At 62.5% G+C, this 12,391-nt stretch overlaps 2 protein-coding genes across 2 annotated transcripts in view; one reads left to right on the top strand and one right to left on the bottom strand.

Moving 5' to 3' along the window:
- Positions 1-12,391, bottom strand: part of LOC100619377 (zinc finger protein 835-like) — a 35,749-nt gene that overhangs the window by 3,629 nt on the left and 19,729 nt on the right. The gene's annotated exons all lie outside the window — the stretch shown is intronic.
- Positions 2,245-5,940, top strand: LOC100619292 (zinc finger protein 383-like). The gene is made up of 6 exons (XM_056825485.1): positions 2,245-2,374; positions 2,826-2,893; positions 3,013-3,089; positions 3,279-3,405; positions 3,736-3,831; positions 4,306-5,940. The coding sequence occupies exons 2-6, from the start codon at positions 2,878-2,880 to the stop codon at positions 5,541-5,543; spliced, it is 1,554 nt and encodes a 517-aa protein (XP_056681463.1). The 5' UTR covers positions 2,245-2,374; positions 2,826-2,877; the 3' UTR covers positions 5,544-5,940.

Raw genomic sequence — 12,391 nt, forward strand, 5'->3', positions numbered from 1 at the left:
GGCTCAAGGAAATGGGAGTGTTCAAACTACACTGACAGGATTCAATCAAGCTTGGGAAAGGAATCCTAGCTAGAGGCTGGGTGTAAGAGGAGGGGCTGCTTACAATGGATACTGAAGGATGGTTCCTGCTCAGGTGTGGATCTTCCTGGGAAAGGTTCTAATACAATAGGGGAGACACCTAAAACAAAGAGGGTCCTTAGCATATGCTTAAATCTCACCCAACCAGGATCCTCATTTCCCTGAGGGTCCCCCACTCAGTCTGAAGCTGCCAGCTTGGGATTCCCTTCAGGGTAGATTGGGGGGGGGGGAACAGGGAACAAGGACAAGCTTTGGGGTCTCCAATCTATAAGCTAGTCCTGAAAATTGGGGTTCATCAGATCCCACTAGGCCACAAGTTTGGGGTTCCTAAATTCCATGCTGACAGGTTTGTGATTCCGAAAAGAATGGTGATTGCAAAAGGGATGCGCAGCCTTCAGGGCAAGATGATGAAGCTACCCCTGGACAAAGGATCCCATTCCACAGGGCCTCCTCCTTTGGAGCCAGACGCAGTGGCAGAGGTTGAACAGGACCACTGAAAGCCGCAGCTCCGGCCGTGATGCTCCGAAGGATCACGTGGGCACTTGGCATCCCCTCTATTGCCTTTCCTTCTTTAAAGTGGGTTTTCGGAGTGGCATGGAAGCTCCTGGAGCACTTTACCATTCTTTTGGCGACCCAGCGCCAGGTGGGTCTGGTCTTGACACTTTTGGAGGATGTCGTTGGCTGTGTGGAGAAGTTCTTGGCCATCTTCTGGCCTGTGGGAGGCATCCCAGAATCCAGGCTCTGGTTTCTCACAGCTGCCCTGTGAAGAAGGGACTTGACCATCAACCCAGGAGCCCCTTCTGTCCTTTTTCAGCGGGGGTGGGGCTGGGGGGAGGGGCAGACCCGCTCATCAAACATGCTCGGAATCGCGCTGTCCCCGCTTCCTTCTTCATCGCTTCATGGTATCCTCCCCAGACAGTCTGGGCTAAAAAAGGAAGGACTTCCTTCAGGAGGCAAAGCGTCGGGCACGGGATTGACGTGTCCTGGGGGAGGCCAGCCCAACCACCCCGCCAGGCCCCACTTCCTGTCGAGTCATCCTCCCAGGCTAGGCCAGCGAACCCCTCCGAGGGAAGGACGAGGAGGGCGCAGCTCCAAGGGGGATTGCCAGGGAGGCCTTTATAGGTCCAAAGAAGAGCAACCTCAGGGGGGATGAAGGTAGGAGGGCGGCCAGGAGTGGCCTCTGCCTGTCAGGGTGGGCCAGGGGGGTGGAGGAAAATGGGGGAGCGGGCTGCCCGACCCCTCGCCATTCTCCGGGGGCCTCGGGAGAGGAGAGCCGGGAGGCCTAGGTGGCGGAGTGACGAAGCTGCACCCGAGAGAAGCGGATCCCAAAGGATTGGATCGGGGTGCGAAGGAGGGGCTGAGGGCCCCGTCAGAGAAGAGGGCAGGAAGTGGGGGAGACTGTTGGGGAGACCCAGGGGTCCGGGGGATGGGTAGGGAGCCTGGGCCGCAGGGAAGACGCCCAGGGCCAAGCGGAGTGTGGGATGGAGAGGGGGGAACTGTGGGAACCTCCCGACCGCTAATAGTGGGGGAGCCAGCATGCCAGCACCAGGCCCAAAGGAGCTCCGGGCAGGGTGAAGTGGAGATGATGCATGGGGAAGGAAGGCATTAAGGGGCGGGAAGAGGATGCAAAGCACCGGGGAGGAACAACTGGGCACTGTCCACACCAGGGAAGCCCATGAGAGCTCAGGAGCACAGCCTGTGCAAAGGCGCAGAGGCGGGAGATGGGAGGGCAGGAAAGCTGGGATATAAGTCGGCGCTGACCTCACCAGCTCCTTCCAAGCACCGGCCGAGTACCCCTCCTCCGCCCCCTGGGCTCTGCCTCCTTCCCTGGAGGCGCTAAATAAGTGCTTGGCGAAGGAATGACAGGGCTGAGTCTCCCGAGGACTCTGGGACTCGCCATCCCCACACCGACTTTGGGGTGCCCACTTTGGAGCACGTGCCCACTTCTGCCAATGCCGGAATCCCTCCAGTGGTTGCCATAGAGACGGAAGGGCGCTCTCCGCCAGAACCAATAAGAAGGAGCTGCATGGACATTGACAGGCTGAGGACTGGTACAGCTTGGGCCTTCCCATGGACATGCGCAGTGGAACGGAACCTGCGACTCCGCCCCCTCCTTTCCCTCCAGGCGTTTTTGGGATATGTAGTCCGGCGACGGAAGATGCGCAGGCGCACTGAACGCCCCGAGGCTGGAGGTGCGCGCGCACTCGCGTCCACCATTGCAGGCCAAGTCCGGCCGCTCGGTGGAGGTGTCTCTGCAGCCTCTTCCCCGCACCCCGGGGGAGCGTCCTCGCGGTCTGTACGTGCGGACCCCAACGGCCGAGTGCCCCGAGTGCCCCGACCCGGGAAGGTTTCCAGAGGGAGGGCAGGTCGGGGGTGGGCAATGTTGACGGGAAGGAAAGGGGTGGGGCCTTGCGATGACGCCGGTTCCCTGTCAGGACCCGAATGGGCGCGCGGATAAGGGGCGGGGCCAGGGGCAGTCGGCGACTCCCTGGGGCTCCTGCTCATCTGTGGGACGCAGGTGGGGGCCCCCCAGGATGGGTGCGGAAGCCGACACCGGGGCCGGGGCGGGACCTGACCCAAGTCTCACGTGAGGATTGTCCCCAGGCCCCTGACCCCACCACGGACAGGGGGGAAACTGAGGCCCGAGCAGGGCTCCGGCGGGGACACGCCCACTTTCCCAAGCCGGGTGGGGGCGGGGTCGCCCGCGGGCGGAGGGCGGCGTGTGACCCTCCCCTCCCCTGCTCCAGCTGCCTTCTTGGAGGTCTGGTGCCGGGGCAGCCGGGCGGGCGGCCCGCCCAAATGCTGCAGAAGGGAGGTAAGAGGGGTGCAAGGGCTGGGGGGAGGGGTCTGACCGGCCCGTCTGTGCGGGGTCCCGGGGGGGGGGGGGCGGCCTCCTCTGCTCCCCTCACGGCCCCCTTGTTCCGCCACCCCCAGCTCGGGCCGCCGAGGGCGCCGTCCGCACCCCAGGGGAGGACTCGGAGGACGCGGCCCCGGCTGGGGCCACTGCTGAGGTGAGCTTGGGGTCCCCCTCCTTCCCTGCCCAAAGCCCGTCCCCCGCCTGGAACCGGGAGCCCCCTTCTCCGAGCCCCTCCCCGGCGTCCCCTGCTCTGCGGGGGGGGGGGGGGGGGGCGGCGCAGGGCAGTGACCCAGCCAGGGCCACACAGCCCAGGGTTCCCGCCAGCAGGGGCTCCGTGTTTCAGGGGGCCGTGACCTTCCGTGACGTGGCCGTGGACTTCACCCGCGAGGAGTGGGGGCGGCTGGGCCCTGCTCAGAGGCGGCTTTACCAGGAGGTGATGCTGGAGACATACCAGAACCTGGCATCCCTGGGTAAGGCGGCCACCCGCCCCGGCTGGGCAGTGCCCGCTCCCCTCCCTCCCCCGCCCCGGCTGGGCAGTGCCCGCTCCCCTCCCCTCCCCCCCCTCCCGGGCTGGGCAGTGCCCGCTCCCCTCCCCTCCCCCCCTCCCGGGCTGGGCAGTGCCCGCTCCCCTCCCTCCCCCTCCCGGGCTGGGCAGTGCCCGCTCCCCTCCCCTCCCCCCCTCCCGGGCTGGGCAGTGCCCCGGCTAGGGGCTGTGCCAGGGTATCGGAAGGGCCGTGTTGTCTGAGCTGGGGCGGCTCCCGGGTGCCAGCACGAGCCGTGGCTTCTCTCCCCGGGCACAGGGCTTCCTATTCCCCAGCCGGCTGCTGGCTGCCACCTGGAGCCTGGGGAAAAGCCGTGGACGGCGGAGGGGGAGACCCCGAGTGGCTGCCAGGCAGGTGAGTGGCGGCAGGGGCTCCCCAGCAGCGAGAAGGGAGGCGGTGCTGGCTCCCCGCTCCCGGCGTCCTCGGTGTCCCTGCCTGGCCTCGGGGCGGACCCCCCGCGCCCCCCCTTCCCGGGGCAGTCTCTCCCCCGCCCGTCCTGCCTCCTGTCTCTGACGTCGGCGGGACCCTTCCCGAGTTCCTGTCGACGGCTGCGAGCCGGGGTCCCCGGGGTCCCATCTCGCCCCACGGCTGTCCAGGGGTCGCCATCCGGTCGGCGGGCATCCCTCGGGGGCTCGGGCTACCGGGACCAAAACTGGGCTCTGAGCGTGGGCCGAGCCCCGAAGGAAGCCGGCTTTGCGGGGCGTCGCGGTCGGCGCCCGGAAGATGACCCGCAGGCCGCTGTGGCCGGCCCTGCGTTGGGAGGGGGCGGGGACCCTGGCAGGCAGTTTGGCGAGCGCGGCTGCTCACTGGGCTTTACGTTGCTTTCAGACCGGAAGGCCGGAGCCGAGGCCGAGGGGGCCGGCCCAGGCGGGGACATTTCGGAAGGAGGCTCGTCCCAGAGGAGGGAGGTGGAAGGACGTGCCCAGGACGGTCCTTGGAGCCCCAGACCGAGGGACGCCCGGACGTGCGACGGCCAGTTGGAAGAGCGGGACAGACGGTGGCGGCAGGCGATCGTCCACCCTGGGGAGCCGGGCCCCGGAGGGGAGGACGCCGAGAAAAGCGGCAGCGGGAGGCCCCTGGGGACTCTCCAGCAGAATCTCCTCGTGGCCCCCCGTCCCCATGACTCGGGTGGGAAAAGCTTCAGGCAGCTTCCGCCCTCCACTGACCACCAGGTCCTCCGCGCTGCGGACAAGCGCGGCGACGACGGGAGGGACGACCCGGCCCCGCACGGCCGCCCGCCCCCTCCGGAGCCCCCCGGAAGCCATCCGCGAGGGAAGCCGCACAAGTGCCGCGAGTGTGGGAAAGCCTTCCGCCAGAGCGCGCTTCTTAGCAAACACCTGCGGGTGCACAGCGGGGACAAGCCCTACGCGTGCAGCGACTGCGGCAAAGCCTTCAGCCAGACGGCCCACCTGAGGCAGCACCGGAGGATTCACAACCAAGAGAAGCCCTTCGAGTGCAACGAGTGCGGGAAGGCCTTCCGGGTGAGCTCGTCCCTCACCGAGCACTGGAGGACTCACACCGGCGAGAAGCCCTACCAGTGCCACGAGTGCGGGAAGGCCTTCAACCGCAGCACCCACCTCACCCAGCACCAGAGGATCCACACCGGGGAGAAGCCCTTCGCCTGCAGCGAGTGCGGGAAGGCCTTCAACCGCAGCACGCTCCTCACCCAGCACCAGAGGATCCACACCGGAAAGAAGCCCTACGCGTGCGACGAGTGCGGGAAGGCCTTCCGGGTGAGCTCGTCCCTCACCGAGCACCGCCGGATCCACACCGGAGAGAAGCCCTACGCGTGCCACGAGTGCGGGAAGGCCTTCAACTGCAGCAAGCTCCTGACCCAGCACCAGAGGATCCACACCGGAGAGAAGCCCTACGAGTGCGGCCAGTGCGGCAAGGCCTTCAACAAGAGCCCCAACCTGACCCGCCATCAGCGGATCCACACCGGAGAGAAGCCCTACGTGTGCGCCGAATGCGGGAAGACCTTCAACCAGAGCACCCACCTCATTCAGCACCAGAGGATCCACACTGGAGAGCTTTTCTACGACCCCGTCACCAACACGTACCTGTGAAGGGCCTCGGACAGTCGTCCTTGGAGCCGCCGCCGCACCCCGTCTTCATTGGGAGCGAACCTCTGCGTGCCAAGCCCAGGCCAGCCCGAGTGCCCGAGACAGTCCAGAGCAGGCGGGAGGGTCTTTGGCCAGCCTCTGAGGGAACGAGGGCTCCCCTTTCTCTCCTTTGGCTATTCCCTCATCTCGCCCTGCTCTCCCGTTGCCGGAGAATTAGAGGGGCCCCACAAGAGATGCCGCCGGCAGGCCGGAGTCCCCTTTGGAGGGGGCTGAGCTGGGAAATGGCAGTGCACGGACCATCCTTGGGGAGGGGAAGAGAGAGCAGGAGGGCCGCCTGTGCCCTCAGACCCCGGGTGCGATGAGGATGGTCAATAAATGCTCGTCCCTTGGCTTTCCCTAACCGTCCTTCGGCCTTTTGTGGCTCCAGAGACTCCGGGAGCCCCAGAATCAGACTGCAGAGGTCCCAGGTCAGGTGGGCATGTTGGAAGCACTGGGCTCCCACTATGGAGACCAAGGGCCCCAGAGGAGGGCTGCAGGGGCAGCCCCGAAGCCCCTCACCCCTGCTGTCTGTCCCAGAGCCTGCCTGGCCACCTCCCTACACCTCTGGACATGATGTCTGTGCCCCTAAGCATGCCCGGACACCCCTCTCTGGCCCCTGCCCCAGGGCACACCTGTGAGGGGCTGACCCTTAAAGGCGCTCATCAAAGGTGGCCCTGGAGATCTCAAAGCACCTTCCCACACACACACCCCCATCTTGTCCTGGAGACCCAGTTTGACATCCTGCTCCCATCTTGCTCTGCCCCCTGGCTGTTGCCATAGAGATGGCTCCCTTTCTCCTTTTCCAAGCTTTCAGTCGATATAGAGCTGGTCCTTCCCCTGCTGTTGCTATGGAAGCCGATTGTGCGTCCTAGGCCCAGATCAACTCATTGTGCCTGCGCACCAGCAGAGCAAACCCAGCCAGACTCCATTTCCCATAGAGCCCCGCAAAGGTAGCAAAGGCATCTCCGAAGGCGCTAGACCCTGACATGAGATGTCTGCCTGCTTCTCTCAGGGCCCAGACACCGAGACAGATCCTAGGTGGGGAAGGGTCGCCCCAAGTCTACAGGCTCTGAGGCCTTGTGATGGTAGTCCTCCGGCTTGCCCTTGCTCCTTGCACTTGGGGGGGGGGCGGAGCTGATGGCCTCAGGGCCCTGGAATACATAGGCTCAATGTGGGTACTGCAAGGTAATAGCCTTTGGTCCAGAAGTATTCAGGCCCAGGACTGGAGGTTTCTGGGAACTGTAGTCCCCGGCAGATCATGGACGTCTTGACTGGACGCAGGCATAATCCATCCTGAGGCTGGCCACATGTGCCTTTGTACTTCTCTGCCCGGTCAGTTCCCCAGTTCGGTGGCTGAAGCGGGGTCTCCATGGCAACGGGGGGAGGGAAGGGTGATGCCTTGTCTCCATAGTAATGGCCAAGCCAGAGTTGAGAAAGGGTTCTGTGCTAACATGACCATAGCCTGTAGGGTGGGACCTGGAGAGGAAGGTGCTTAGAGATTCTTTGCCCATCTCCTCAGTTCCCAGTCCCTGCACACAGCAGTAGCCTACTGCGGGAATCTAGCAGCAGATAGTGCTTGGAGATCCTGACCCCATCTGCCTATAGCAGGTGTCTACTAACTGCTGGTGACTGATTAGGGGGAATCCAGAGTCCAGAGGTGCTTAGAGATCCTGTTGCCCCCAACACACAGTGCCACTTAGTGCTTATTGATTGGGTGAATGAGAATCTAGGGCTGGAGGATGTTTAGAGATTCCCCAGAGCTAGGAACTTCCTCCCTCTCAATGAAACAAGTCTTTATTAGGCGTCTTGTATGCCAGGCACTGTGCTGGAGGTTGTTGAGTGATGTGGTCACCTGTGCTTTAGGACAGTCACTTTAGGGACTGCTTAACTCCCAGCAGCCATAGCCATAGTCCAGGTTTGAGGAGGTGGGGGCTATGTCACAGAAGAGAAGGGGGGAATGGGAGAATTGATCAGAGATGGTGCTGAGGTGAAATTAACAGAGATGGTGCTGAGGTGAAATGGACCAGAGATGATGCAGAGGTGAAATGGACCAGAGATGGTGCAGAGATGAAATGGACCAGAGATGGTGCAGAGGTGAAATGGACCAGAGATGCTGCAGAGGTGAAATGGACCAGAGATGGTGCAGAGGTGAAATGGACCAGAGATGCTGCAGAGGTGAAATGGACCAGAGATGCTGCAGAGGTGAAATGGACCAGAGATGGTGCAGAGGTGAAATGGACCAGAGATGGTGCAGAGGTGAAATGGACCAGAGATGCTGCAGAGGTGAAATGGACCAGAGATGCTGCAGAGGTGAAATGGACCAGAGATGGTGCAGAGGTGAAATGGACCAGAGATGGTGCAGAGGTGAAATGGACCAGAGATGCTGCAGAGGTGAAATGGACCAGAGATGCTGCAGAGGTGAAATGGACCAGAGATGGTGCAGAGGTGAAATGGACCAGAGATGCTGCAGAGATGAAATGGACCAGAGATGGTGCAGAGGTGAAATGGACCAGAGATGCTGCAGAGGTGAAATGGACCAGAGATGCTGCAGAGGTGAAATGGACCAGAGATGCGGCAGAGATGAAATGGACCAGAGATGGTGCAGAGGTGAAATGGAGTTTTGGAAACATATTGGATGTGGGGTGGGGAGAGGGGAATGAGAGGTAGGGAGGTATCTTAAGATCACTCCTAGGTTGAGAGCCTGAAGAACTGGGAGGGTGGGTTGCCTTCTACAGTGAATGATAAGGAAGGTTGAGGAAAGCCATGGGCTCTGTTTTGAGCATTTGAGTTTAAGATGTCTGCAGAGAATCCAGTCTGAACCGACATTGGGGATGACAGGCAAGGGTTAGGGTATGCCCAGAGATGGGCATTAAATCCATGGGAGCTGATGAGATTGAGAGAAGTTGAGGGAGAAGGGGAGCCAGGACAGGACTTTGGGGGACACCTTCTGTTAGGGGATGTGCCCTGGATGGAGATCCAGAAAGGAGAGGGAGGAGCATCAGAGAATGAGGAGGAGAACCAGAGAGGAGTCATCCAAAAACCCAGGAAGAAGGTAGTCAGGAGTATCCAAGGCTGGGGAAGGAGGAGGAGGGAAAAGCCTTTGAATTTGGCACCTAAGAGATCAGTGATGACTGGAGAGGGCCATTTGGGTGAAATGATGGAGCTGGAAGCTGGATTTGGGGTTAAGAACTGAGAGGAAGGGCTGGGTCCAAGGAGAGGCCTTTGCAGGAGGAGGGAGACAGGCAGGTTTGCAGCCAGTGAGGAAGAAGCCAGATTGAACTGCACTGAAGCAGAGACTCTAGAGTTAATTCATGGAAAACAGGCTCGAAGAGGAACCAGAACCAGAAAATTAGCCTTCGGTTCTGCCGCAGGACTTGGCGCTTGTTCTGCAACGGGGGATCGAGGCCCATCGAGGAGGCTCTGCTACCCACTGCCATGTCGCCGATGCTGTAGTTTCATTCTGTTTAGAACGTGGGCTCGTCGGGCTAAACGTCCCAGAGCTCAGAGCGTTGGCTGCCATGACCTAAGCATCCCGGAAGCATGGGAGTTGGTGGTGTGGGAGCCGGGGAGCCGGGGTCCCATGGCGGCAGCGGCGAGAGGCCTGAGCCTGAGACAGGGAAGGGCGGGTGAGTCTGGGGAGAGAGAAAGGCCCCCATCGCCCAGGCCCAGGATGGGCAGCCTCCAGTTCTGGGTGCTGGGCCCCAGGGAATGGGGGGGCCCAGAGCAGCCAGTCGTCCACGGCCAGCCCCTCCCTGGACAGACAGTTCCCAGTGTGCAGGCAGCTACCTCAGGGAGCCACTTGGGGAGGGCCTGAGACATGGAGGAGCCCCCGGGGCCAGACTTGTCCCAAGACTGCTCCGGCCCCGAGAGGCTGCGGCTGCTCTCCAGGTCGGCAGGAGCCTGGAATGTAGATGTGCCGGGTTGCGGCCCAGGCGGAGCGCTGTGGGAGGAGGCTGGGAGGTCAGGGAGTCGACCCCCAGCAGGCGTTGGAGCCCCTTTTCTCCCCGGGCCGGGACCCCTCCAGGGGAGAGCGTCCAGCCTGGCGGGCCTCGGCCTCATTCCTGTCCCCCGCAGGAGAGGCCCACTGAGGGCCTCCACGTCCTCCCGTGGCCAGGCTCGAGCACCAGCCTGGCGGGGGGTGACGTCCCAGCTCACCCTGCTCTGTCCCTACCGCGCACCTTCCTGGCCTCGGGCACCGCAGGCGGAGCTAGAAATGGCGCGTGCGGCCTTGGGGGAGGTTTGGGGGCGCCCCGGCCCTGCCCGCCTTCCCTGTGAGCAGAGCCTCGCTTTGGGCCGTCTCTGTTTCTCCCTCCTCGTCCCCGCGCCGGCCTCCTGGCGGGTCTGCCTGGCTCGGGTCTCCCCACGCCGGCTCCGGGGACAGCTCGAGCTGCTCCCAGGCTGGCCCACGGCGGGCTCTGGGCCTCGTGCGTCCCGGCCCGCTCCCAGCCCCGCTCTGTTGGGCAGCAGGAGAGCGAGTCCAGCTGCGGCCGGGCTTCGGGGCTCCCCCTGAACCTCTCACAGCCAGCCCAAGCCTGTGCATCCCTCCTGGGGCCTGGCGAGGAAGAGGAGGCGAAGGGGAAGATGCTCAGGCTGATGAGGAGAATCGGCCTCGAACCCCGGCCCTGGGGGACCACACTCCCTCCTCCTGTGGCTCCTGCCCCACCAAAGGTGAGCCGGGAGGAAGCTTCAGTGGGTGTTGCCGGCGAGGCGGTCCAGAGTCAGGAAGACCCGAGTTCAGATCCAGCCGCAGGCACAGCCCAGCCTTGTGACCTGGGACAAGTCACTTTACCTCTGCCTGCCTCCGTTTCCTCATCTGTAAAGCGGGTAGGAGTGCCGTGAGGGTCCCACGGAGGGATCGGAGAGTGCTGGGCTCCGTGCCGGCCCTGCCAGAGGTAGAGCTGGAGGGGGCTCCGGCAGGGAAGCGGGGCAGAAGCCGCCCCCCCCCCCCACCTTGGCCTTCACCCTGACTGCCTGCGGCCTCTGGGCGGGCCCTTGATTTCAGGGCTTCACCCCAAGAAGTCGGGAGGGACCCGGACCGGGAGGTGATGCTGGAAAACTCCCGGAACCTGGCCGGCCTCATGCTTCTCCCTCCTTCGGTCCTGGATGGCAGCCGGACCGCCCTCGGGCCCAAGCGCGCTGGCCCGGCTGCCCTTGTTTCCCAGCATTCCCAGGAGCCCGGCTCTGGCGATCTCGGCCATCTTCCCTCCAGACGAGGGTCAGGATCCCTCCCCAGCACCCGACTGTCCCTTCTGTGCCGGGCTGCCCTCGGATCTCTGGGGCGGATGGGGGTGTCGGGGGGGGGGGGGCAGGAGCCACGCCCTGCTAGGAGCAGCATGGCGGGAGGCAGGGGGCCTCTGGCGAATGGGCGGGTGAAGCCCCGAAGGAGCTTGCTCAGACCTGAAGGCAGCGCGGGAGGGGTCCTCTTGGGCCGGGGCTGCGTAGTCAGAGCGCCCAAGGTCTCCTGGGAAATCCTCCAAAGGAGGCCCCTCTCGGTTCTGCCCTTGCCCTGACGTGCGGCTTATTTTTCCGCTGCGGTCCACGTGTGTCCTCCGGAGGCGTCCGAGCTCTCCTTTCATCTCTTTTTTCTCAGGAAACTCCCCAGTTGGTTCCTAGGGTGGCCAGGACAAGGCAGTGGGGGTGAAGTGACTTGCCCAGGGTCCCCCAGCTGGGAAGAGTCTGAGGCCAGACTGGAAGCCAGGACTTGCCACTTCTGGGCTGACTCCATCCGCTGAGCCCCCCAGATGCCCCTTTCACATGACTCTTGGAAAAGAATCCTCTGGGTTCGTCTTTGGCGCTCATCGTCCTTCTTGGATTTGGGCTCCCGTCAGTTAGTTCCCAAGTATCTGCGGGGCTGGCCTCCTTGCCCTTCCTTTGTGCCCCTCTCTTACCTAGTCGGGTGGACCTGCACAGGTCACTCTTCCTCCCCACTGGATCTTTCCACCGAATGCCCGTGGGATTGGATTCACATGACCCAAGGCGAGGACACGCTTACCGCCTCCACCAGTCTGTCTCCCGGGAAGCAGTCCTTGCCTCAATCGGCCTGTGTCCTGGGCGCGTCTCCTCGATTCCTGGCCATTTGCACTCTTCCCAAATCACTGGGCATCCAGTGGGAGGAGATGGGGGAGGATATCCCTTCCTGGTTCTTCCAGCAGCCAGTAGAAAGGCCAGTCTCCCCTCTCCCCCTCTGCTCTGCCATCTTTATCTTGCTGGCCTCACACCCTCATCACCCCTTTTCCTTTATGAGGGATTTCAGGCTTTAGGGCAGCCCTTTTCTTTCTTCTAGCAGGAGAAATGGGAATGTTTCCATCTCTTTCAGACTGGCAGTCGAGGCCAGAGAGCAGAGTGTCAACACCAAAGCGAGGCTTTGCTGAGGAGGCGGCATCTCGGGGGATGACTATGGACAGACCTTGGAACAAGTTGGGAAAAATCTGGGAGGAATGGGAAGACAACGTGTTGGGGAAGCAGCAAGGAAACAAGGAGAGACCTTCCAAGGAAATGAATAGCACCCATGAGAACGTTTTTCCTGAGGACAGAGACGAAGGAATCAAAGATTTGGGAGGAGGCTTGGTTTGGGATCAGCTCCCAATGCGCGACACAAAATTCTTGGTGGAGAGACTTCTCCGACATGGGAGGAACATCGACAGAGATGCAAACAAAATCCAGGCCCAGCCCGTTCAGGGAAGGTGGGTCATAAATGTAGTGGCTGGGAAAGCCTTTGCCCGCATTTCACACTTCACTGAACATCCGAGAGTTCGTACTGGACAGAAGCCCTCTAAGTGTGGCGACTGTGGGAAAGCCTTCTTCTACATTCC

The sequence above is a fragment of the Monodelphis domestica genome, chromosome 4, assembly GCF_027887165.1.
Source record: "Monodelphis domestica isolate mMonDom1 chromosome 4, mMonDom1.pri, whole genome shotgun sequence".
Lineage (NCBI taxonomy): Eukaryota > Metazoa > Chordata > Mammalia > Didelphimorphia > Didelphidae > Monodelphis > Monodelphis domestica.

What these genes read in the sequence shown, in the direction of transcription:
- LOC100619292 (XM_056825485.1), top strand. An exon ending in CGGCTGGGGCCACTGCTGAG is followed by an intron (nt 3,090 to 3,278) that starts GTGAGCTTGGGG and finishes TCCGTGTTTCAG; the next exon opens with GGGGCCGTGACCTTCCGTGA. An exon ending in CCCGAGTGGCTGCCAGGCAG is followed by an intron (nt 3,832 to 4,305) that starts GTGAGTGGCGGC and finishes CGTTGCTTTCAG; the next exon opens with ACCGGAAGGCCGGAGCCGAG.